The 24,572-nt window shown below is 36.6% G+C and overlaps 1 protein-coding gene across 1 annotated transcript in view; it reads left to right on the plus strand.

The window, feature by feature from the left end:
- GNAT3 (G protein subunit alpha transducin 3) overlaps positions 1-18,239 on the plus strand; it is a 55,941-nt gene extending 37,702 nt beyond the window's left edge. Inside the window, exons 5-8 of the mRNA XM_061413801.1 lie at positions 492-620; positions 14,052-14,181; positions 14,373-14,526; positions 17,029-18,239. Of these exons, the coding sequence (XP_061269785.1) occupies positions 492-620; positions 14,052-14,181; positions 14,373-14,526; positions 17,029-17,219 (604 nt within the window). The 3' untranslated portion in view covers positions 17,220-18,239. The remainder of the gene's footprint in view (positions 1-491; positions 621-14,051; positions 14,182-14,372; positions 14,527-17,028) is intronic.
- Positions 18,240-24,572: the final 6,333 nt, after the last annotated feature.

Raw genomic sequence — 24,572 nt, forward strand, 5'->3', positions numbered from 1 at the left:
TCCTAAACTAGATGATCCAGGAGAAGCAACACAAAACCGACAGACCACAATACTAAAACAAGTCACTCTCTTAAAATTCCAACTGCCTAAATACAAACCACAGCATTTTGAGACTAGTCTAGTGACCATCATTACAAGAAAGCATTTTTGGCGGAGGGATGATCTAAGTCCTGTAAGGAGAGCTTTCCTCTCAAATGCCTATTCAGACACCAGTGAATCCATCATATCAGCCTTGTAAAATAAAGCTAAGGCAGCATTCACCCAGCTGCCTTTACAAAAGGACCCACAGGTCAGTTGTGCGTCACACCCAGCACTCTGCCACATCCTAGCCACTGAGCTCTTATAATTTTGAGAAGCAGAGTTTGAAAAGCATCAGTCTGGAGGTTAATCAGTTTAATGGACTCTAAACGAAAAATTCATTTGTACTGAATCCTGGTATCTTCTAACACAAAATTAAAACTATATATTCTTTTTATTATTATTATTATTAGCTACCTTAATGATTTGGACAGAATAGCAGCGCCTGGCTATGTCCCGAATGAACAAGATGTTCTACATTCTCGAGTGAAAACAACTGGAATCATTGAAACTCAATTCTCCTTTAAAGACTTGCATTTCAGGTATGAGCAAATGTCTTTTTAAACTCTCAACAGAAATATGCATCAAGCACATATTCTTTATGGAGAAGAGCTCTAACCCATGATCAAGTACAATGAGTCCTTGGGCATGTTCATGAGGCCTTGTTTACTTCAGTTCCATGATCTTTCACTGCCCTCCTGTAGCTCTCAATGCCAATCCTGATCCTGAGCCTCATCCTCCTCTTCAAGAAAAAAATACCTCTTCTTGAGCAGGTGGGAGCTAGATTTTAGTTTCCTCATACTTGAAACTGATATCCTACTTTGAAAAAAACAAAAGGAAATACATTTAAATAACACTGAAGCAACAGGTGCCAAGGATCTTATTTCTGTACCTTCCTACTCTCCCATTTGCTTGAAATGTTATTTTGTTTCCTTAATTTAAAAATGCAAATAATTTAGAAGAGAATTATTTGAATGTGATGCTATCTACTGGAATAACAAGACCTATTTCATAAGCATAATTTGGGTATGAGTCGATTATTGTCATTGCTGTTGCATTATCAAGACCCTCCTAGCAATTCTGTTGTAAAATTACCCATTTACTATACCAAGAAATAGAAATCCATACTATAGTGTTAGAAAATGTCCCTTGACACTTAGGTACCTCTCCCTACGATTGTGGATGAGATAGAATGCTGCTGCTGCTGCTGCTAAGTCATGTCAGTCGTGTCCAACTCTGTGCAACCCCATAGACAGCAGCACACCAGACTCCCCCGTCCCTGGGATTCTCCAGGCAACAATACTGGAGTGGGTTGCCATTTCCTTCTCCAATGCATGAAAGTGAAAAGTGAAAGTGAAGTCACTCAGTCATGTACGACTCTTTGTGACCTCGTGAACTGCAGCCTACCAGGCTCCTCCACCCTTGGGATTTTCCAGGCAAGAGTACTGGAGTGGGCCGCCATTGCCTTCTCCCTGAGATAGAATATTAGACATTAAAACCATGTTCTAGATGTACCCTTAAAGCATAATTAAGGGTATATAACATAAACATAATTATTTAATTAATAAAAACATAATTAAATCATTCATGCATTCAATAATGGGAATCTTTTAAAAGTAGAAAAAAATGGGAAAAGGTGACATGAATTGTTTGTATCCATTGAGGAAAGATTGTTTCAGTGGGATCAAAGTTTAATTGCTTTAAAACTATTGTAATTACTGACATATAGTATTTAATTAGAATATTATTACACAGATGGCCAAGATACTTTCAATTAATATGGAAGAAAGCCCTGAAAACTACCCATTAATGTCAAGCACACAAATAATTAATTTTCTGAAAGATGAATGAAAGCCCAAACAGGATAAGGAACTGCAAAGGTTGGGATCAACATCTCTTGGCAAACATAAGCAGCTTGTCTTCAGGCCTGTCATCACTGTGGTACAGTTCCTCTTTGGCAACTACTTTCTCCAGACTCCTGATCATTGATCCAGTTTTCAGGGTTGTACGTTGAGAGCCCAAATCCAATTGCTCCTCTGTTCTACCCCTCCTAAGCCTCTCAAAGCAATTTTGGCACACTCACATTTCTTTGACTCTTTCTCCTCTCCAAATTTCTCCCTGAAACAGGCTAGAAGCTGACTACAGGCCTTGGGGCTAATCCTACCAAGGTTCCAATCAGAGTCTCCATTAATTAGCAGTAATTGTTGAGAAATAAAAGTATCTCTTCTTTGCTTGTCTAATGTGGCTGTTGTAAAAAATTAGTTGAAGTCCCAGCAGAGAATTATAACTTGGTGTTAGCTTATCTTACATAAAGCTAATGGAATTTTCTGGATCCTAGACTGTCTTATTATTAAAACTGGCTGATAAGCCAGTTTTAAAAATTAATGTCACATCTTGAACATCTAGAAACTCCCAACCCTGGTCTTTCTTTACCACATCAAACAATCAAGTATCTTGTCAGAAACGCTCACTAGCATAAATTATCTTTTTTATATCTCTGTTCCTTGAACGTCTAAGTCTGAGTCTTTGCACTTAGACTGTTCTTCTTAACTAAAATGCTCTGACACTAGATCTCTGCAAGAACTGGCCCCTTCTTATTAAGTTTCCCAATCAAACACTGTCCCCTCATAGAGTCTTGACCACCTTACCTATTAACCATCCCTAAATGTCCCTGTTATAACTATATCCTGCAGAGTGTGGGTAAATATGTAACAACAAGCCCCCAGGGATGGAGGGGGGTCAGACTGATTTTTGGCCCTTGAGGATTTCTTGAGTGTCAATACCCTAACAATAGCCATTTTCAACTTACAAACATGATGACACTAAATGTAGAACTGGGAAGATATACAAACAGTTCTTTCCAGCCACACCAACGTGAGCCAGTATCATTACACAATTGATGTTACAGCATTTTTCTCTTTTTGAAATTACCACTACATGAAACTGCCTTGTTTCTTTATCAGTTTGCTCCTTTTGTTTCATGTGATCTGAGGTCCAGAAGGCCAGGGGCCACGTTTGCTTACAGCTCTATCTCCTGTGATCACCACAGTGACTAACTCCGAGCAGGCACTCAGTCAGCCTTAATCCTGCCTGGAGGAGTGAATGTACTGTGCCAAGCAGCTAGGAACACGATCTTTACACCCCTACTGTGATATGATGAATGGGTGTTGCTGTCCTTACGTAAGACAAAGAGTCAAAAGTGAAGGCTGAAAACAGGTAGAAGCTTTCTGCAAGATCACACACAGAAATGCTAGAAATGTGATTAAAATGGCTATCTTTCTAACTTCGAAAACCACACTTCTTACACTGCTCAACCCTGATGGGCCATAAGGTAAATTGGGCTGGAAACCACTCTTGTCCTGTAGAGTAAGTGCTTCTTCCAATGTTGTTGGTCATCCATAATTCCCTTCAGAGAGAAGAGGGAAGAGGGATAAAAAGACAGCCTACTGGGGAGATAAAGTCCTGTTGTTAGGGCTCTTTGGCACCTCACAAGTCTGTGCTCCTAAAAGGAGGGTATGTGTAAAACTGCCAACAAACACACAAAAGCTCAGGAAATCATCATCATTTCCTGAAACATCAAGTTCACTCAGTAGTGAACTTGATATCATTATCCATAATTTTGTAATATCATTATCCATACATTTTAAAAAACCAAGTAGAATACAGCATTTGCACTAGGACACTAGACTCATTGGTGCATCGTCATTTTCCTTTCCTTTTCTAATTCTGTGGTTAGTTCTGTAAAGCATTTTAAGTTGTATAAGTAATCTTTCGTGTATATATACATATGTACATATATGAAAATATACTTTCTTATATTGTTGGCTCATATGAAGGAATGAGAAAGGTCTTGCTAATTCTTTATACAGTAGCAATGCTAAAATGTAAGATAATTGTGAATTGGACTGAAGCTCAGTTAAGACTCATTTTGACATAACATTTTCTATAGTATGTAACCACTACCTCTTTCCCACCCACTAAAACTAGGTTTCGAGCTCTTTTGTTTTCTTAACTTTAAAAAACTAGCTTTTGCTTTCTCTCTGGCTCAAGAGGGTGTGTGACTAAGAACATCATTTATGAGGAAGAGCATGTAGGAAATTCCTCTAGAAACAATATTTAAGCAATGAAATTTTGAAAATACTCAATTTTTACTATAAAGTGTAAAAAACACAGTTATACATGCTTGTAAGGAACTATTTCAAATCATTAAAAAAATTTTTCAAATCTTTTAAATAGTCACAGCAATTGAGATAATTAATCCCTTAATAAATTCTCACAGCTAAATCACTTTTTTTTTGAAGTACTAAATAGGATTATCCAAAAGTACACTGGCATTCACAGTGTAAAATTTCATAGTATTTAAAATAGGAAGTATAAAAATAAGGTACCTTCCAACTTCATTTCAGTAAGTGCCGAGGTACTTACATTAGTACTGATTTGTATTCACATAGCATAAATCATCCTAAAACTTTTAAAGATAAAGTCAATTTACATATTAAATTCAAGACTGTAGAATTTTAAACAGGAACATCAAAATGAAAAAATTCTGTCGATGCACTGTATCATCTTCATGTATCACCTGCTGCTGCTGCTGCTGCTAAGTCCCTTCAGTCGTGTCCGACTTTAATGCAAATTACCTTGGAGTTTCTTTTATCATACCAGAACCTTCAACTGTCAAACTGGTAGAATTATTTCTCTTTACAGAAGTTACTACGTAAATAGAAAATGCAATGCAAATGTTAACCCTTTTATTATTATAAAATAATTCCTCAGGGCAAACAACTTACAGATCATAAGAGTTATCAGTTAGAGAGAAGTCCTTTCTTCCTAGAGCTCTATGATTAAAATAATTGAAAGGAGATAAAACTATATGGAAGCTAGGGAAAAGAGGTCAGCAACTATTACAATGTAGAGCTTTAGATTTTGTAATTGTAATGTAACTATTTTCAACACTATCATAGATTTACCCAATCTATGATACAAAATAAATTATAATTGTTTTGAATTTGAAGTTAAATCATGCCCACTATGTTCATTTCTGTTGGAACATGAGACAGCTTAGGAGTGTCTGGTTCTTATTCTCTATTAGATCTCACAGAGCAATAAATCATGTATAACTATACTTTTGTTACAGGTATGTTCATGGTTAATGTTTTCAAAATTATAAGTTATATAACATGATATCTGGGCTATACAGTCCATGGGGTCGCTGAGAGTTGGACATGACTGAGTGATTTCCCTTTCACTTTTCACTCTTATGCATTGGAGAAGGAAATGGCAACCCACTCCAGTGTTCTTGCCTTGAGAATCCCAGGGACAGGGGAGCCTGGTGGACTGCCGTTTATGGGGTCACACAGAGTCGGACACGACTGAAGCAACTTAGCAGCAGCAGCAGCATAACATGATATCTAATTTATTCTCATGATAGAATTTACTTTAATGACTTTAAGCATTATATTATTCAATAATCAAAGAACTCTTCTGTAGGCATTTTAAGTTACACACAAATTTAGTAGAAAATATATAATGATATTAACAATTACAGGAGTTTAGCAACCCCAGGCTACCTTATGATGGTTAATCCTTTTGATTCTGTTTTTTAATAACAAACAGTCAAGGGATTTAGAATGACCTCAGTGCATATTCTTTCTATCTGCAGCATCTGCCCTAATTTATTTTCAGAACTGGGCACAGGGAAAGACTTAGTGAAGCTACTTTGCTAAGACTGTGCAGTGGTAACACAGATACACACGTTGGCCCTGACACAGGCAGCCACCTTAGGACCTTATACCTAGCTTTTTTTGTGGGGATCAATTTACAACATATATAAATGTCAAATCACTAGGTGGTAAATTGCAATAATATAATTTTGTATGTCAACTATATGTCAATAAAAAGATAAAATTTTAAAAAGTTATACCAATTCTGATATAGTCAAATATGTTGAATACATCCCATTCAACACAAGAGCTTAAAATAAATTTCTACTCAGATTAGATCTTATTTTTCTGTGGTCAAATACATAAAGGATGTCAGAAATTGTTATTTTTCCAAGACAGTCACATGCTTATAGGATGAGCAAAGACATCTTACAAAAAATTAGCTGCAATAGCACTATTTTTAGCTATCCTAGACTATGCAACAACTTTGAAAGTATATAAAGGGCCTATTATTTCATAATAACCTATTCTGATATGAAGTATGAATAATCTTATGTGGTTAAATATTTGTGTGTTCAAGTCCCTTCAGTCACGTCCAACTCTTCGCAATCCTATGGACTGTAGCCCACCTCTATCCATGGGATTCTCCACGCAAGAACACTGGAGTGGGTTGCCATGCCCTCCTCCATATTTAGCCAATTGTTTAACATAAATTAGTAAAATTTAATACCTTTTCCAACTGTTTAAAATGGACTATAAAACTCAACTGCTTAGTCAACTGTTTAACATAAAGCCATAAAACTTTGATGGCTTGCCCTATATTAATACCATGGGCAGTTTAACAAATAATTGATGTTCAATTGTTGCTTAAAAGCCTGACCTGTGAATTTTTAGTTACATCATACCTGTCAGGCATTTAAACACATTTTAATATTTAAGAATCCTTTCTTAAATACCACTGTTAAGGAAACATGCATTAAGTCAATCAAGCAATCAAAAAAGAAAAAAGAAAAAAAAACTTTTCAAAATGAGAACTGAAAGTTCCATCTAATGTCATTAAAGCTCTAATTATCTTAACTATTCAGGCAATTAAGGATATTCAAGCCACATCGCATATCAATTCACCTCATTAATTGTCCCAGTATATCTAACCAATCCAGATATTCAGTCAGCAAAAAACAGGTTGTCCTCTGATTTCTATTATTGTTTTTCTCAGAAAAGTGATGATGAAGTGTGTATGTGTATTTCTTACATGTTCCACTTTGGGAATCTCCACATTTTTTCAATGATTATAATGCTTTAGTGTTATCTGCTCAGTCATGTTTGACTCTTTGCAGCCCCATGTAGTATAGCCCACCAGGCTCCTCTGTCCATGAAATTCTCCAGGCCAAGAACACTGGAATGGATAGCCATTCCCTTCTCTAAAGTAAGCCCCAATTAAAATTTAGAGGAGATAAACATGAAAAGACATGTAAAAAATAAATTACTACAACAGCAGCAAAATAAAATGTAATATCCAAGAGAATCAATATAAAAGCAAAACTGCAGCCACTGATCTGCTTTGCCAATGAGCATTTCAGTTCAGTAATAGCTGATGGCATTAGAAAAAAGGTCAATGCTCCCCGGACCTGTGTCTTGAACATCACTCTGCATAGGGAAAAAAAAAAAAAAATGTTTATCAAGTGAGTCATAAAATGAGAGGATTATTAGCATGCAATCTAAGATTTTTCAGAAGCTATTTTATCAACATGAATAAAACCTTAAGACTAAGTAATCTTTGTCCTCCCTTCCCTGGGAGGCTGTAAGATATTGTGAGAGAGAGAACAGTGGGCTAAGGATCACTTACATAACTTATACCTCTTATCAGAAAAGGAAAGATATAAACATCTGAATGCAGAGTTCCAAAGAATAGCAAGAAGAGATATGAAGGCCTTTTTCAATGATCAGCGCAAAGAAATAGAGGAAAACAACAGAATGGGAAAGACTAGAGATCTCTTCAAGAAAATTAGAGATACCAAGGTAACATTTCATGCAAAGATGGGCTCAATGAAGGACAGAAATGGTATGGACCTAAGAGAAGCAGTAGATATTAAGAAGAGGTGGCAGGAATACACAAAACACCTGTACAAAAAAGATCTTCACGACTAAGATAATCACGATGGTGTGATCACAAACCTAGAGCCAGACATCCTGGAATGTGAAGTCAAGTGAGCCTTAGAAAGCATCATACGAACAAAGCTAGTGGAGGTGATGGAATTCCAGTTGAGCTATTTCAAATCCTGAAAGATGCTGTGAAAGTGCTGCACTCAGTATGCCAGCAAATTTGGAAAACTCAGCAGTGGCCACAGGACTGGAAAAGGTCAGTTTTCATTCCAATCCCAAAGAAAGGCAATGCCAAAGAATGCTCAAACTACTGCACAATTGCACTCATCTCACACGCTAGTAAAGTAATGTTCAAAATTCTCCAAGCCAGGCTTTCAGCAATACGTGAACCATGTACTTCCAGATGTTCCAGCTGGGTTTAGAAAAGGCAGAGGAACCAGAGATCAAATTGCCAACATCCGCTGGATCATGGAAAAAGCAAGAGAGTTCCAGAAAAACATATTTCTGCTTTATTGACTATGCCAAAGACTTTGACTGTGTGGATCACAATAAACCGTGGAAAATTCTGAAAGAGATGGGAATAGCAGACCACCTGACCTGTCTCTTGAGAAATCTGTATGCAGGTCAGGAAGCAACAGTTAGAACTGGACATGGAATAACAGACTGGTTCCAAATAGGAAAAGGAGTATGTCAAGGCTGTATCTTGTCACCCTGCTTATTTAACTTATAGGCAGAGTATACATCATAAAAAACGCTGGGCTGGAAGAAGCACAAGCTGGAATCAAGATTGCCGGGAGAAATATCAATAACCTCAGATATGCAGATGACACCACCCTTATGGCAGAAAGTGAAGAGGAACTCAAAAGCCTATTGATTGATGAGAGTAAAAGAGGAGAGTGAAAAAGTTGGCTTAAAGCTCAACATTCAGAAAACGAAGATCATGGCATCTGGTCCCATCACTTCATGGGAAATAGATGGGGAAACAGTGTCAGACTTTATCTTTTTGGGCTCCAAAATCACTGCAGATGGTGACTGCAGCCATGAAATTAAAAGACGCTTACTCCTTGGAAGGAAAGTTATGACCAACCTAGATAGTGTATTCAAGAGCAGAGACTTTACTTTGCCAACAAAGTTTCGTCTAGTCAAGGCTGTGGTTTTTCCAGTGGTCATGTATGGATGTGAGAGTTGGACTGTGAAGAAAGCTGAGCACCGAAGAATTGATGCTTTTGAACTGTGGTGTTGGAGAAGACTCTTGAGAGTCCCTTGGACTGCAAGGAGATCCAACCAGTCCATTCTGAAGGAGATCAGCCCTGGGATTTCTTTGGAAGGACTGATGCTAAACCTGAAACTCCAGTACTTTGGCCACCTCATGCGAAGAGTTGACTCATGGAAAAGACTGATTCTGGGAGGGATTGGGGGCAGGAGGAGAAGGAGACAACAGAGGACGAGATGGCTGGATGACATCACTGACTCGATGGACATCTGAGTAAACTCCGAGAGTTGGTGATGGACAGGGAGGCCTGGCATGCTGTGATTCATGGGGTCACAAAGAGTCGGACACGACTGAGCGACTGAACTGAACTGAACTGAACTGAACGTCTTATCAACTAAATATTTGACTAAAAAGCAGAATAGTTACTCTTCACACATATGTGTTAATATCAATAGCAGAGTTCAGAGAAGATAAGTGATCAAAGTCAGGAGATAACCACATGGCCCATTAAAAGAATGCAACACAACCCTTGGGAAGGGGAAAGTTTTAAAGTTTTACACAGTTCTCTGTTTGACAACACAAAAAGCTATTTTCTGACCTGGGGAATGAAGGCTCCACAACAAATATGCTTCTACTCTACTTGGTGAGGATTTGACAACTAACAGTAGATAGATGTACTTGTTAGGACCTGTAGTCTAAGGAAGCAGACCTAATGAACTTTGCAACAAAGCTTAACATTCACAACATAGCTGTCGTACATAAAGAACCTAACATGGCACCTGCTACACAGCAGCCTCAAGTATCAACTGGATTAATGAGCCTTGTTTAGAGAGATAATTGTATCTATCTTATAACTTTATGGTGGAGTTTAAATAACTGTTGACTAAAAGTTTTAAAGTCTGAATGCATATTTATCATCCTTGCTTCCATAAGGATGTTTACTAAATTATAAAAATTAAATTTGTTGGCTAATTTTTACATATTATAACCTTTAAGTCAAAACTGTCCTCTTCCTCCATTTATATTGCAAGTCTGAAACTGTAGAGGGTTTGGTAATTAGCAGCACTTACAATAGTCTTTGAAAGTGAAACTGAAAGTCCCTCAGTCATGTCCAACTCTTTGCGACCCCATGGACTGTATAGTCCATGGAATTCTCCAGGCCAGAATACTAGAGTGGGTAGCTGTTCCCTTCTCCAGGGGATCTTCCCAACCCAGGAATTGAATCAGGGTCTCCTGCATTGCAGGTGGATTCTTTACCAACTGAGCTACCAGGGAACCCCATAATAGTCTTTATTGACACCAAATTTAAATTTCTAAACCACGCAACTATCGAACTCCTAAACATCGTCTTCAATAATATGAGCAACTTCTCTTTCAATATACTACTAAATGGAGTGATTTTGCATTGGTACACATATTTGAGGAATTTTAGTTCTATACGTCTGTTCTTTACTGGATTAATATGTGAAATATTAAGCACTAGAGAAGTACAATGTGTGGTACTTCTGATTATCTTCAATAAGTCTGCTGACTGATATTTAATACTCCAATATTGTTATTACCTTTGAAATATCTGTACAGGTTGGGTGTTCCTTTGTATTGAATATTTAATATTTTGGGATCAAGTTATTATAAAAGCCCTGTAATTTTTCCTTTGCCTCTAATCTCTTCCTCATCAAATCTGTCTTCAGATTTGAACTCAGATCAAAGTGACCTAACAATAAGCACACAAGCAAATGTTAATACCCCAGTTCAAAATCACCTATGGATTGCCATTGACCACGATATAAAAACTGGTCTTCTCATGTAATAGAAAAGACAGAAAATCTATTTCTGGTCTAACACCTCAGGCTTACTCTTGGGTGCTCAAATCCTTTGCTCTTACTTTTGCTCTTATTGCCTCTATCTGGAACATTCTTTTTACACACTGTCTTCTCTGCAGTTTCTGATACACACACAGACCACACACACAACTACCACCACTACAACCAGACCAGAAGATTCTCAAGATTGAAACTCTGACACTTAGAATGTAATAAATGCTCAATAAATATTTGCTGACTCAGGCCATAAATTTCAATATTTTACCGTAATCTTTACATTCTCCAAAATATAACTATTTGTCCCAAGCATGCCGTGTTCTCTCATTCCTTGATGACTTTGGGTAAAAATCCTCCCTCCATTTCATTAACATGGAAACTATTCATTTATTTGCAAGTATTTACTGCATGTTTATTATGTTATAGGCACAGTGCCTGGCACGGGGAATATAACCATCTCCAGTGTAGATAAGGTCCCTGCCCTTATGAGACCACTATTCTATTAGGGAGATGATAACTACTAAACATATGAAAAAATAAATCACAGTTATTGATTGTGACAATTACTATAAAAGAAATGGAGTGATACAACAGAAAGTAAATGGGCAGTGGAAAGAGTTAACAATTTACAAAGGATGCTCTAGGTGGCTATCTGCAAAGTCTCGATATTGATATTAAAACCTGAACATTGAGGGAAAAAACAGTCTTATGGAAGGAAGAACTGAACCATGTTGCCTGGAAGGGAGATGCACTGTGCAAAAGTCCTAAGATAGCAGAAAGTTAGATTTATATTAAAGGAACTGAATGAATAGCATTGTGATTGGATTGCATTGAAAAGAAGAATGGTAGGAAAATGGCATCTGGTCCCATCATTTCATGGGAAATAGATGGGGAAACAGTGGAAACAGTGTCAGACTTTATTTTTCTGGGCTCCAAAATCACTGCAGGTAGTGACTGCAGCCATGAAATTAAAAGACGCTTATTCCTTGGAAGGAAAGTTATGACCACCTATTCAAGCATATTCAAGAGCAAAGACATTACTTTGCCAATAAAGGTCCGTCTAGTCAAGGCTATGGTTTTTCCAGTGGTCATGAATGGATGTGGGAGTTGGACTGTGAAGAAGGCTGAGTGCCAAAGAATTGATGCTTTTGAACTGTGGTGTTGGAGAAGACTCTTGAGAGTCCCTTGGACTGCAAGGAGATCCAACCAGTCCATTCGGAAGGAGATCAGCCCTGGGATTTCTTTGGAAGGAATGATGCTAAAGCTGAAACTCCAGTACTTTGGCCACCTCATGCGAAGAGTTGACTCATTGGAAAAGACTCTGATGCTGGGAGGGATTGGGGGCAGGAGGAGAAGGGGACGACAGAGGATGAGATGGCTGGATGGCATCACTGACTCGATGGACGTGAGTTTGGGTGAACTGTGGGAGTTGGTGATGGACACCGAGGCCTGGCGTGCTGCGACTCATGGGGTCGCAAAGAGTCAGACATGACTGAGTGAACTGAACTGAACTGAACTGAAGCTTGCAAAGGTAGGAATGAACAAAAACAACTAGAACCTTAGAGGTCATCAAAAAAAAAAAAAAAAAAAAATTGTGTTTGATTCTAAGGGCTTCCCTGGTGGCTCAGTAGTAAAGAATTTGCCTGTAATGCAGGAAATCCAGGAGACTTGGATTCAATCCCTGGGTCAGAGGATTCTCTGGTAGAGGGCATGGCAACCCACTTTAGTATTCTTGTCAAGAAAGTCCTATGGACAGAAGAGTCTGGTGAGTTACAATCCATAGGGTCACAAATAGTCAGACATGACTGAAGTGACTGAGCATACATTAACGGGAAAAGAAGCCTTTGAAAAATTGTAAGCAGGAAAGTGGTATAATAAGATTTACTTTAGGATAAAATTCTGAGTGCTGTGAGAATTTGTTTTTAGAGCTTTTAGAAACAGGGAGACCAATTAGAACATTTCTATAGTGTCCCTGGTGAGAAACTGTAGTGGCTTGTACAAGAGAGGAATTTCAAAGGAGTGGATGAATTAGAAACTGCATTTCACATGTGCACTATATGTAAGATAAGGGAAAGAGGGGGATTACAAAGGATTCCTAGCTTCTTTATTGAGTTTCTCTGTCTACATTGGTGCTTTTTACCAAAATACAAAACCAGAGGGAGGGCCAAATTTTCAAACATCTCATTTAAGTTTCATGATCACTCAGGGTGATTTCTTAAATCTCCCTCTGGGCTCATATTTTACCTTCTATGTTAGAATATATATAGACATGAATCTGAGCAAACTCCGAGACAGTGAAGGACTGGGGAGCCTGGCATGCTGCAGTCTGCGGGGTCACAAAGAGTCAGACGTGACTTAGAGACTGGATAACAACAACAAATTAGAATATTTATTACAAAATGTTATAATAATTTATTTTTCTCTTTACAAGACAGCAAGCTCATTGAAGACAGTGACTATATCTTTTTATCTTTGTGTCAGTAGGTTTAGCACAGTGTCGAGTACATAGTAGGCAGATGATAACTGTTCAAATGAATGAATGAATGAATGTAGGAGGAGCTCAGTGAACAAGCAAGACTTGTAGCATCAGAATTTTGACAACTTTCAATCTTCTCTGGGCTCTAGTAATTTAAGAATACAGATAGTCTTTGATCAAAATCTCTAAGGCCAACAGGTATCTTACTAACACTTCAAACTACTGTAAATTTCCCAGTTGCTCAAAGTCAGTATGTGAATTATTTTACTCTACCCCGTGTAAATACATGCTAAGTTGCCTCAGTCTGACTCTCTGTGACCCTATGGACTGTAGAGGCTCCTCTGTCCAAGGGGATTCTCCAGGCAAGAATGCTGGAATGGGTTGTCATTCCCTTCTCCAGGGGATTTTTCCAACCCGGGGGTCAAACCCATGCCTCTTACATCTCCAGCATTGTCAGGTGGGTTCTTTACCACTAGCGCCACCTGGGACACCTGCATGAAAACCAAAAAATAAATAAAAGTTCTCTTTTTCTATAGTCCTTGAGCTGCAAGTTGCCCAAATAAGTCTTACTTCATAATCAGTAAAAATTAAAAGACTACCTTTAAACAAGCATTCATTTATAATTCCAAATGTTCGTCTTAATGTAAATTTTGGTGGATATTTGTAAGATTCATTTTTCTGTTATCTTTACTTTTTTAAAGGATGTTTGATGTAGGTGGACAGAGATCTGAAAGAAAGAAATGGATTCACTGCTTTGAAGGAGTTACATGCATTATATTTTGTGCTGCACTCAGTGCCTATGACATGGTTCTGGTGGAAGATGAAGAAGTGGTAAGTCTAAAAGGAAGACAAGATCGAGGTAAAAAATAAGCTTTTGTGATTTCCAATATGACTACCCCATTCCCCAACTCAATTAAGAACTTCCAAAGACAGATGCTATTTCTAGATCCTTGTTCATAATCCCCACCATTAATATCTTGCAAACAACAATCCTACACATTTTCATCTTTTATATCTAACAGAACAGAATGCATGAAAGCCTTCACCTGTTCAACAGTATCTGTAATCACAAGTACTTTGCAACCACCTCCATTGTCCTGTTTCTCAATAAAAAAGATCTCTTTCAAGAAAAAGTTACCAAAGTGCATCTTAGTATCTGCTTTCCAGAGTATACTGGTAAGATTCTTTTCCTTTAATTCCAAAGTAGTAAATTCTTGTATAGAGATACACTTTTCTATCTGGACCTTGATGTATAATATTTAGGAGGTTTGAGGCTATGATACTTCTTGAGTCATGTGTATGATCCACATTGGAAAGAATTTTACAAATAAAAGAGGAAACCCTCTCTACACTGCCTGCAATAAAACAAAGCTCTAATGAATAAAGGGGATGTGGTTAGACCAAACAGGGCTGAGACTCCATATAATGTATCAAATGGCATTGCAAACTACATTATCTTAAAAATTATGATGAGTATAAATTTTATTTCAAATTGGCATTTTTTAGATATTTCCCAATGAAACCTTGTAACGCTGTACTAGATCTTAGTGACTCTTCAAAGTCAGAATTAACTTTCCAGAGGATGATCTTGAATCAATTTGAGAATAGTGTCAGCTTTTTTCCAGTTTTCCTACCTCCTAGAGTTTTAGTAGGAGAAGGCAATGGCACCCCACTCCAGTACTCTTGCCTGGAGAGTCCCATGGACGGAGGAGCCTGGTAGGCTGCAGTCCATGGTGTCGCTAAGAGTTGGACACGACTGAGCGACTTCACTTTCACTTTTCACTTTCATGCATTGGAGAAGGAAATGGCAACCCACTCCAGTGTTCTTGCCTGGAGATTCCCAGGGACGGGGGAGCCTGGTGGGCTGCCATCATGGGGTTGCACAGAGTCGGATACGACTGAAGTGACTTAGTAGCAGCAGCAGCAGAGTTTTAGTACTGACACTGTTTGCTATTGACTATAAATGTCAGGTTCTCTAGAAGAGTTGTATTTCTTTTGGAGACTGTTGTTTTTTGTAAATAGTTATATGCTCTGTTGTTAATGAAACTGTGTTAGATGGAGATATTTATGGTTTAAACATAAATATGGACTTCCCTGGTGGCTGAGTTGGTAAAGAATCTGCCTGCAATGCAAGAGACCTGAGTTTGATCCCTGGGTTGGGAAGATCCCTTGGAGGAAGACATGGCAACCCATTCAGTATTCTTGCCTGGAGAATCCCCAAGGACAGAGGAACCTGATGGGTTACAGTCCATGGGGTTGCAAAGAATTGGACACAACTGAGCAACTTAGCTCAAGCATAAATATAAACCTAGTTTACCACTTAGATATGTGGGTAGCCCAAATGTGCTAGGGTTGTGGCACTTTGTCAAAATAGCTACTTAGGCTAATCTATAATGACTGCTTATAGCTTTTTTATTTATAAATATTAATTATATGCTTATACATTTGTCATGTAATTAAGTATAGTTACATGAATGTTGTATTGAATGTTACAAATTAAATATAGAATCATAATTAAGCACCTTATGTGTTCCAATAGGTTATAATCTTTATTTCTTAAAGCAATTTTTAGTTGGTATAAAAAGTGAACAGAAAAGAGAGAGTTTTCATATATTTCCTCTCTGGTCAGTTCCCACCGTTTGCCCTATTATTAACATCTTGACTTGGTGTTATTCATTTATTTTGTTACAACTGATGAGCAGATATTGATACATTATTAACCAAAGTCCATGATGATATTTTACATCAGAATAAACTCTGTGTTACACAGTCTGATGGGTAATACCAAACGCACGTCAGGTACCCAGCTTTCTAGTGTTACACAGAATAGTGTCACTACACTAAAACTCCCTGTGATCTACCTATTCATGTCTTTTGCCTCACCTCCAACCCTTACAACCACTGTTCTTTTTACTATTACTATACTTTTGCCCTCCCCAGAATGTCATATAGCTGGAATCTTACAGTACATGCCTATCACTTTTTAGCTTTCCTTCACACAGATTTTTTTCTCTCTCCTACCTACCCTCAAAGTCCAGCTCAAACACTACCTCATTATGTATTCCACTCATCTTCAATTTCCATTCTTTTCTTTTAGTTCATGTTAACACACATGCACACAAGCATGCACATATTTACAAGCATAGTCTTTGACATACATCCAGGCTTTCTTACTCACTCTGTTGTATAAATACATTAGTTGTTGCTGTTGTTTAGTCACTATGTTATGTCTGACACTTTTGCAACCACAGGAACTATAGCCTGCCGATCTCCTCTGTCCTTGGGAATTCCCAGGCAAGAATTCTGGAGTGGGTTGCCATTTCCTTCTCTAGAGGATCTTCTCGACTCAGGGATCAAAGCCATGTCTTCTGTATTGGTGGGTGGGTTCTTTTTCACTGAGCCATCAGGGGAGCCCCAAATATGTTAGTAGTTCTACTATATTTTGATGTTTTCATGCAGAGATTACATTTTAACCACTTGAAATCCCCAGTAGGGTAAGCATAGTTTTCAACACAAAGTAGATGTTATATAAATCCCTGATAATTAACTATTGCCATTTTGATTTTTTAATCCTGAGCACATCAAACAGCACACAAAGTAAAATTCTAAAGATTATTTATAATTGTATGCTTTTTAAATGCAATTACGGTTTACTTCTTTAACTTTTTTTTTAACAAGGTCCAAATACATTTGAAGATGCAGGGAATTACATCAAGAACCAGTTTCTAGACCTGAATTTAAAAAAAGAAGATAAGGAAATTTATTCCCACATGACCTGTGCCACAGATACTCAAAATGTCAAGTTCGTGTTTGATGCAGTTACAGATATAATAATCAAAGAGAATCTGAAAGACTGTGGGCTTTTCTAATTGATGCTTTTTTTCTTCCACTCTTGCTCATGTATACTTTTCAAGATATAAAAGGTCCTGTGTGATGTATTCAGTTTTAATAGATACTAACTTGTATAACTAGTGTTGTAAGGCAAAATTTTTCACACAAACATTTTAATGTATTATCACCTTTCTTTGGTAAGCTTTGATTTATTTGAATTAGCAAGGATTGGGGTGTCTTATGTCTTCAGTTCTGAAAACTGATACATTTTGGTAGTGCTCTTACTGTACATATCAGTGACACTGAATTTTCTTGGAAGTAAATTCTGCATTGTGGCCTATTTTAAAATCATAGAACAATGGGGAAAAAAACAATGTATTCTATATTATTTCCATTGGCCAGAATTTGAGAGGCATTCATTTTTGCTGATAATATATCTGTGCTTATACCATAGAAACATTCAAAGATGATACATGTGGCATTTTATTGGTCAATTACTCCTTTTCAGCCAGTGCAAATGAAATGTTCACTATACATGTGCCTGTTGATGGAAATTACACATGCCAAAGAAATGCATACAATTTTATCTGCTACTTTTCCATAGGAAGAAAGAAGTATTAATGCTGAATTTACCTTTAGAATTGAGGATTTCAATAATGTATTTTTGTACCAATCCAACTGAAAACTGGGGACCATGTGTGATCAAGACAGTGTAAGACTGCTCAGGCTGAAGAGTCATCCTCAATGGAGTACTCCTTTCCCCCATTTTATTTCGGAGCAGCGTGGAACATTATTACAATTAATGGTTTGAGGACAATACATCGTGACCGCAAGAGAAAAAAAATAATTAAATATCTTAGCACTAGTGTGTTTTAGCTTTGTGAATAAGAAGTAGGAAGTAAGAGTAAATAATTATGAGATTTTTTTAGAAGAGAAACATTGAGCTTCTTGTTTGTAGCATATGCTCCTTTCTAATGTTATATGGTATGCTAATGGTCAAAGCCTACTCTTTAAAAGATTATTTGGAGCATTACCAACACAATCATTATTTATGAACAGAAAAGATGACTTTTTTTCCTTTTTTAAAGTGTGCATCACTTACAACATATATTTTTAAAACATGTCTGATATCATTTAACTTATCCACTTGTCGAAGGTGATATATAGGTCAGAATAGGAGATCAGTGCATAAGATCTATAATTACTCTGAAAAGAGAGCTAATTAGATTAGATAATTAGATGAGATGAAAGGAATATAAATTAAGCAATTTGCCAATCGGTAGCTCTGGTGGATTTAGGTAGCCCTGTCTCAGTGTCACGGCTTCACTGTTCTGTAATACATTTCCAGCCTAAGCACTTAAGAATGATCCCCATTCAGTGAGTAACCTTGACAAGAGCATTTCTGGCTTTATTTTCAAAAACACAAGGAGTTATCAATAAATACGATCGAATAAAAATGTTATATTAAGAGCAATTAATTTGAAATTTCTTTGCGAAATACAAGTTATTAAGGAGCCTAAGATAACAGAGACAAACGATGCACAAGAAATCATTCAGTTCAGGCGCTCAATACATTTTTCTGGCTGAAAACCATTATCTATTAAACAAGTCCACATTTTACTAGGAGCTATACAATGCTTTGAGATTTTAAATTAAGATTACAAATACTATCATTTTATCCATTACTTTGTCTTTTTGTTCTCCTATTCTACTTTAATCTATTTTTCTCTATCAGTGTGAAGAGAATGTTCCAGAAAGTAATTTTTTGAAATAGTATTACTATTATAATTTATATTTTGACTCTGATTTATGCTTAGCATTCCTATTTTAGATAACATAGGTAGAAAGGGTAAGGTCAGAAATGGTCTTTTAAAAATATATAACTCATTTTGATCTTAGCAAAAAATTAATAGACATCATTTATTTATGAAATCTTGTTCTGAGAACTTTAAAAATATATGTTAAACTACCAAACTAAAATTAAAGGTCAGTTGGGATTATCTTTTTAAAAACTGTTCGATTCCTTCCAATTCTGTAATTAAATTTTAAAAAAACTTTTCTTCACAATCAAGAACAATTACTATGCTAAACAATTTTAATTAAGAGAAATTTTTAGTAGGGAAATATAAATGTTTGTATTATTTCTTCAATGATTGTACACATTAAAACTGAATTTATGATTTTACTTTTTAAATTTTTCAATTAAAAAAAAGGTTGGAGTGGATACAAAGAATTTGAGATTAAACAAAGTAACAGAATGGGAAACATAGGAAGTTATACTTCAGCTAGAAGAAACTCACCTTGAGACTAGAAATGTTACAACTGATAAGACTCAAAACTTCTATTTCAACTGAAAATTCAATCTTTTAGTAATATTTGTCATTCAAAAATTCAAAAGTGATTATAATGATATTTTCCTTTTCTGTTATTTGAGGCTTTTCTTCCTGACTCAGAATGTTTTATAACCCTCTTGTCTTAGATTTTTAATATCCCCAACTCATAACTGTCTAACATATGTCCAATTGTAGACACACTGTGCTGCCTCAGAAATCTGGTGTGGGCTTACATCTAACAGGGTCACTAATAACCAGTTCTTGCAGAGTTCTTTCAGAAGCATGAGCTGAGCAACAAATAAGTTTTGCCTCTTGGAACTAGTGACTGGAGAGTTAAATGAAGAAGAGTATTAATTGGGTAATATCTTTGTGTCAAAATGCAAAAGTTGACAACTTTATGAAGGTCTATGGAAAGGGGGTTTCAAATTCTGTTGAATCTACAACATAACTTATAGATATCCAATATCCTACTGATTAACAACATTTATAAATAATTAACAATTTTCATGTATATCACAAAAATAGGCTCACTACTTTTATAGGCCGTGAGCCTGTCCTAATACACATTTTCTTACTCAATCCAATATCCTATTTTAAACACAAAAGGTATTTTTAAATACTTGACAGAGAATTACTCAGACTTAAAATAATCAAACACTATATATACGAGGGAAAAAAATATTTTCTGTTGTCTTAATATGTTTTCACAGTGCTACACCACATGTAGAAAGGTGATTAATGTGTATCTACTAAAAACAAAATAGTTGTAAAAACTATAGGAGAATTATACATTCTCTAACTTGGAATAACTTTACAAATAGGAGAGATAACAATCTGCCTAAGCGGAGGCTTATAACCATCACTCCTCTGCCTAAGGTGGAGCCAGGATTTACTGGAGAATATAACCAGCTAAGGCCCTCATTCAAAACATTTAGGTATTTTTCTATATTTTTACAAACTAGCCTATAGCCACTTGGGGGCACACTTATATCATGTGTTTTTCTACTCAAATGTTGCAAACATAATGAATTTGGATTATTGGTAACGTTAATGACACAGATAATAAAATCCTATTAGGAATCACGGATCATTTTGTGTTTCCAGCTCAGTAGTACATCATAATTTTCTGATAATCATAATATGCACGATCTTAATCAAATTTTTGAGTAATGGCTATTAAAACAGCTTGAAATTTGTTTGATATTATACAGATATTTAGTTTCTTTGCATGCTTTTATTTTCTGCAATTTTCAAACTATTATTAAATCTAAGTAACCATTAATTTTGCAAAGTGTATTTTTCCATTAATTTGAATTGTTTCTAAAATCTTGATTAGCTTATAGTGAAAGAATAATTTGAAGCCTAACAATTATGTTTTGTGAATAGTTATTAATTAGATGCTTATTAGTGTGTTATCTTTTCAATAAATCAAAGTAAAATTCCACTCTTCTAATAATATTAGCCATTCCATTATTCTTTTTATTACAACTTTTTCTGTAACCACCACTGCACTAAATCAAGAGGAAAATGAGTGCTCTGTGACATTTTTCTATCAACAACACTGCCACTAACAGCACATTTTTCACTAGTAATAGTACAATTGTTATTTTAAACCACATTTGTCACACTAATTAAGAAATAAATAGAGTCACAAGAAAGAAAAAAGGAAGAAAAAGACCCTAATTTACTTCACAAGGACAGTAATAATCCTCTAATTATTATACCTTTCAGGTAAAGAATAATATGTGACACACAAATATAGTGATTGTTTGAAAGACATTCACATTTTCTAAATTGGTCAGATTAAAACAAACAGCACACATATGGAATGGAAAATCTTTTTTTCAATGCATATTGCTGTGAGTTTCCTGAAAAACAAAAGTGGTCAAATATGAAATGCCAGTATAATATCAAAACCAATGCAAACTGTCTTTTAACATATTAAAAGTCTTACATTGGAGAAAATTCTGGATGACTGTACATATAGTTAGCACATGAAAGTTCAACACGAAAAGCACCCCATGTAAAACACCAAAGAAAAAGATGATCTATGCTGTAATGATCTTACTCAGTTAAAATCTGAATATTTAATGACATTTTTGAAATACTGATGGACAAGTGTACATTTGGGGCTTCCCTGGTAGCTCAGCTGGTAAAGAATCTGCCTGCAGTATAGGAGACCTGGGTTCAATCTCTGGGTTGGGAAGATCCCCTGGAGAAGGGAAAGGCACCCACTCCAGTATTCTGGCCTGGAGAATTCCATGGACTGTATAGTCCATGGGGTCACAAAGAGTCTGACACAAATGAGCGACTTTCAGTTTCTTTCAAGTGTACATTTATATACAGCACAAATTAGGGAAGACAATTCACCAACAAATGAAGAGCTTTGATTTCCCTTGGAGTTAAAGTCAAGTCATTCATCACAGTGAGTCCACTAGTGTTTACTTTCTAGCATATCTGAGAAAGAACAACAAAGAGTAACTTTGTGTTGTTACTCACACATACCATGTGCTCCCCTATAATACCTTCATAATCATCTGTACCTTTTGAACCAAAAGGTAGAAAATTTTATAAAAAAACATACAAACCACACGGATTACATCTAAAACAGACAAAAGTGCATGTTCATTTTGATAATTCTGTTTTTTTGGTAAATATAAAAAGAAGCATTGCTTCATCATCTAAAGCAGCAGCCACACTGTTTTGCTCGAAAGCAGGAGAGGAAGTATCTGGGCAGTTATATTCTAGACCACCACACATGAAGGCTCATTAAACTCAGATTTCATGAGCAAGTTACTCATCAGGCATTTTATCCTGAATCTGAGGCAAGAAGTCCTCTTGAACTACATTTTTCCCTCAAGGACAGGTGATATGGTCACGGTAGGAAACTCTTGGCTGTGCTTGAGAATTGGCATTTAAATCTCAGTTTTGTCACCAATCATGCCCCTGTGAGACATTGAACACAGTCTTTTTCCACGTGGCTGCTTTTCTTATCTACAGATGAACAGAATACATTAAACAATCACCACAAACCAATACACTGAGCTCCTGAATCAGCAACATCTTTGAACACTGATACCAGAGTAAGACTGTCTTAATTGTGTATTGAAAGAAAACAACAGCAGGAAGAGGAATGATATGTAAAGAGTCTTTAATTAGCACTTAAAATGTGACTTAATAAAATATGTGACTTTCTCCTCTTTTCACTGCTCAGTTGAGCACTCGACGTGTTATTTCTTCCTGGAAAGAATAGTCTAGCACCTGGCATTGCCCCTAGTTAAGACTTCACCAGGAGGACAACTCATAGTTCAGCCAGGTATAATAGAGCATCCATTACCATCCAAAGAAGTAAAACTGCACTGATTCATGTTTAAAAAAAATGTTAAAGACCAATGTAACAACTTATGTTGCCAAACACTCAATTATATGCTTAAAATGAATGAACATATAAGTTATACCTCAAAACAATAATAATGATAACTTAAAAAGAATAATATGGCACCCGTTCTCCCCCATAGTATCTCATATATGTAATGGCATTAATACGTTTTTAACAAATTAATAAACAATAAGGTCATATCCCCCATAATGACCTCTCTAACTGAAACAGATGAGTACTAAACTCCAATATCTCTGTCTACCCTAGGATATAGGTCTGCCCTCCCCACAAACTGGGTTGCCCAAGAGTAATAAATCAGTTCTACTTTTTTAAAATTCCTGAAAGCTTAGATCACTCTCATGCTAAAATATAGTTTCAGGTTAAATCTAGTAGTCAGGGCACAGGCCCTGGTCCTTCACACAGTAGGTCCTTAGCTCTTGCTGTTTTATTGTCAGGACTGCCCGCTCCCACTCCAGGCCTTATGGGCTCCTGCTTATTCTTCAGATTTTAAATCAGTGTTGACATCTTGAGACAGCGGTTCCCAGACCTCACAGATACAAGTTCACCTGCTTCATACTTTTATAGCTTTTTGTAATAAATTTACTCTTTATACCTTGCTAACATTTACAATGAAATATTTATGTGTAGGTTTGATATTTGTACACAGATACGGATGCGTATTTGTTTCTCCACTTTACTGTTAGTTTCCTGAGGGTGGAGCCAATATGTGGGTTTTCCACAGTTGTGTTTGAGGCAAGCAGTAGTTGTTCAGTCGTGTCCAATTCTGCGGGACCCCGTGGATTGTAGCCTGCCGGTCTCCTCTGTCCATGAAGACAGACAAATTTATTATAAAAAGCTATAAAAGTATGAAGCAGGTGAACTTGTATCTGTAAGATCTGGGAACCCCTGTCTCGAGATGTCAACACTGATTTAAAATCTGAAGAATAAGCAGGAGCCCATAAGGCCTGGAGTGGGAACGGGCAGTCCTGACAATAAAACAGCAAGAGCTATTCTTATCTAGAAATCAGAAGTACTTTTACACCTTTATTTTTCTTTAACTAAGATCAGTTTCCTGATCCTTGGATGTATATTTTAACTGCCTTTGGGGACATGATCAGACAAGTAAAATGCAACACTTAAAAAATTAAACTCAGGATTTAGTTAGTTTAATTAATCTCAAAAATCTATCCCTCCTCCTGTGATCTCTCAGTTGATTATTCCAGACCTCAGGTTCTACCCTACTTTCTCTCATCTGTTACCTATCTTAAATTATTCAACAAGTTCTATTATTGCTCTACACCTTAAATATTTCTTTATTTGCTTTTTTTCTATCATCACCACCCCTGTCTAGTTCAAGTCTCTCTCTTGCAGAGATTCCTGGCACAGTTCCTTAAACTCTCTGCCCAACATCCATTCTTGCCACTCCCTGTCTATTCTCCACCCAGCTGACAGGATGGACTTTCTGAAGTGCAGAACAATTACATTACAGGGCTTCAGATGCTTCCATGGCTCTCCATTGTCATAAAGTCCAGCTGCCATAACATCTAGATAGTCTCCCTGACCTGGTACCTTTTTTCCTCTCTAGCCTATCTTTTGCCATTCTTCAGTCTAAATCCACTTGCAAATGTGTTCCCTCCTAAAACACTGTCCTTCTCATCCATTGATTAATTAACGCAACC

The sequence above is a fragment of the Bos javanicus genome, chromosome 4 (genome assembly GCF_032452875.1).
Source record: "Bos javanicus breed banteng chromosome 4, ARS-OSU_banteng_1.0, whole genome shotgun sequence".
Lineage (NCBI taxonomy): Eukaryota > Metazoa > Chordata > Mammalia > Artiodactyla > Bovidae > Bos > Bos javanicus.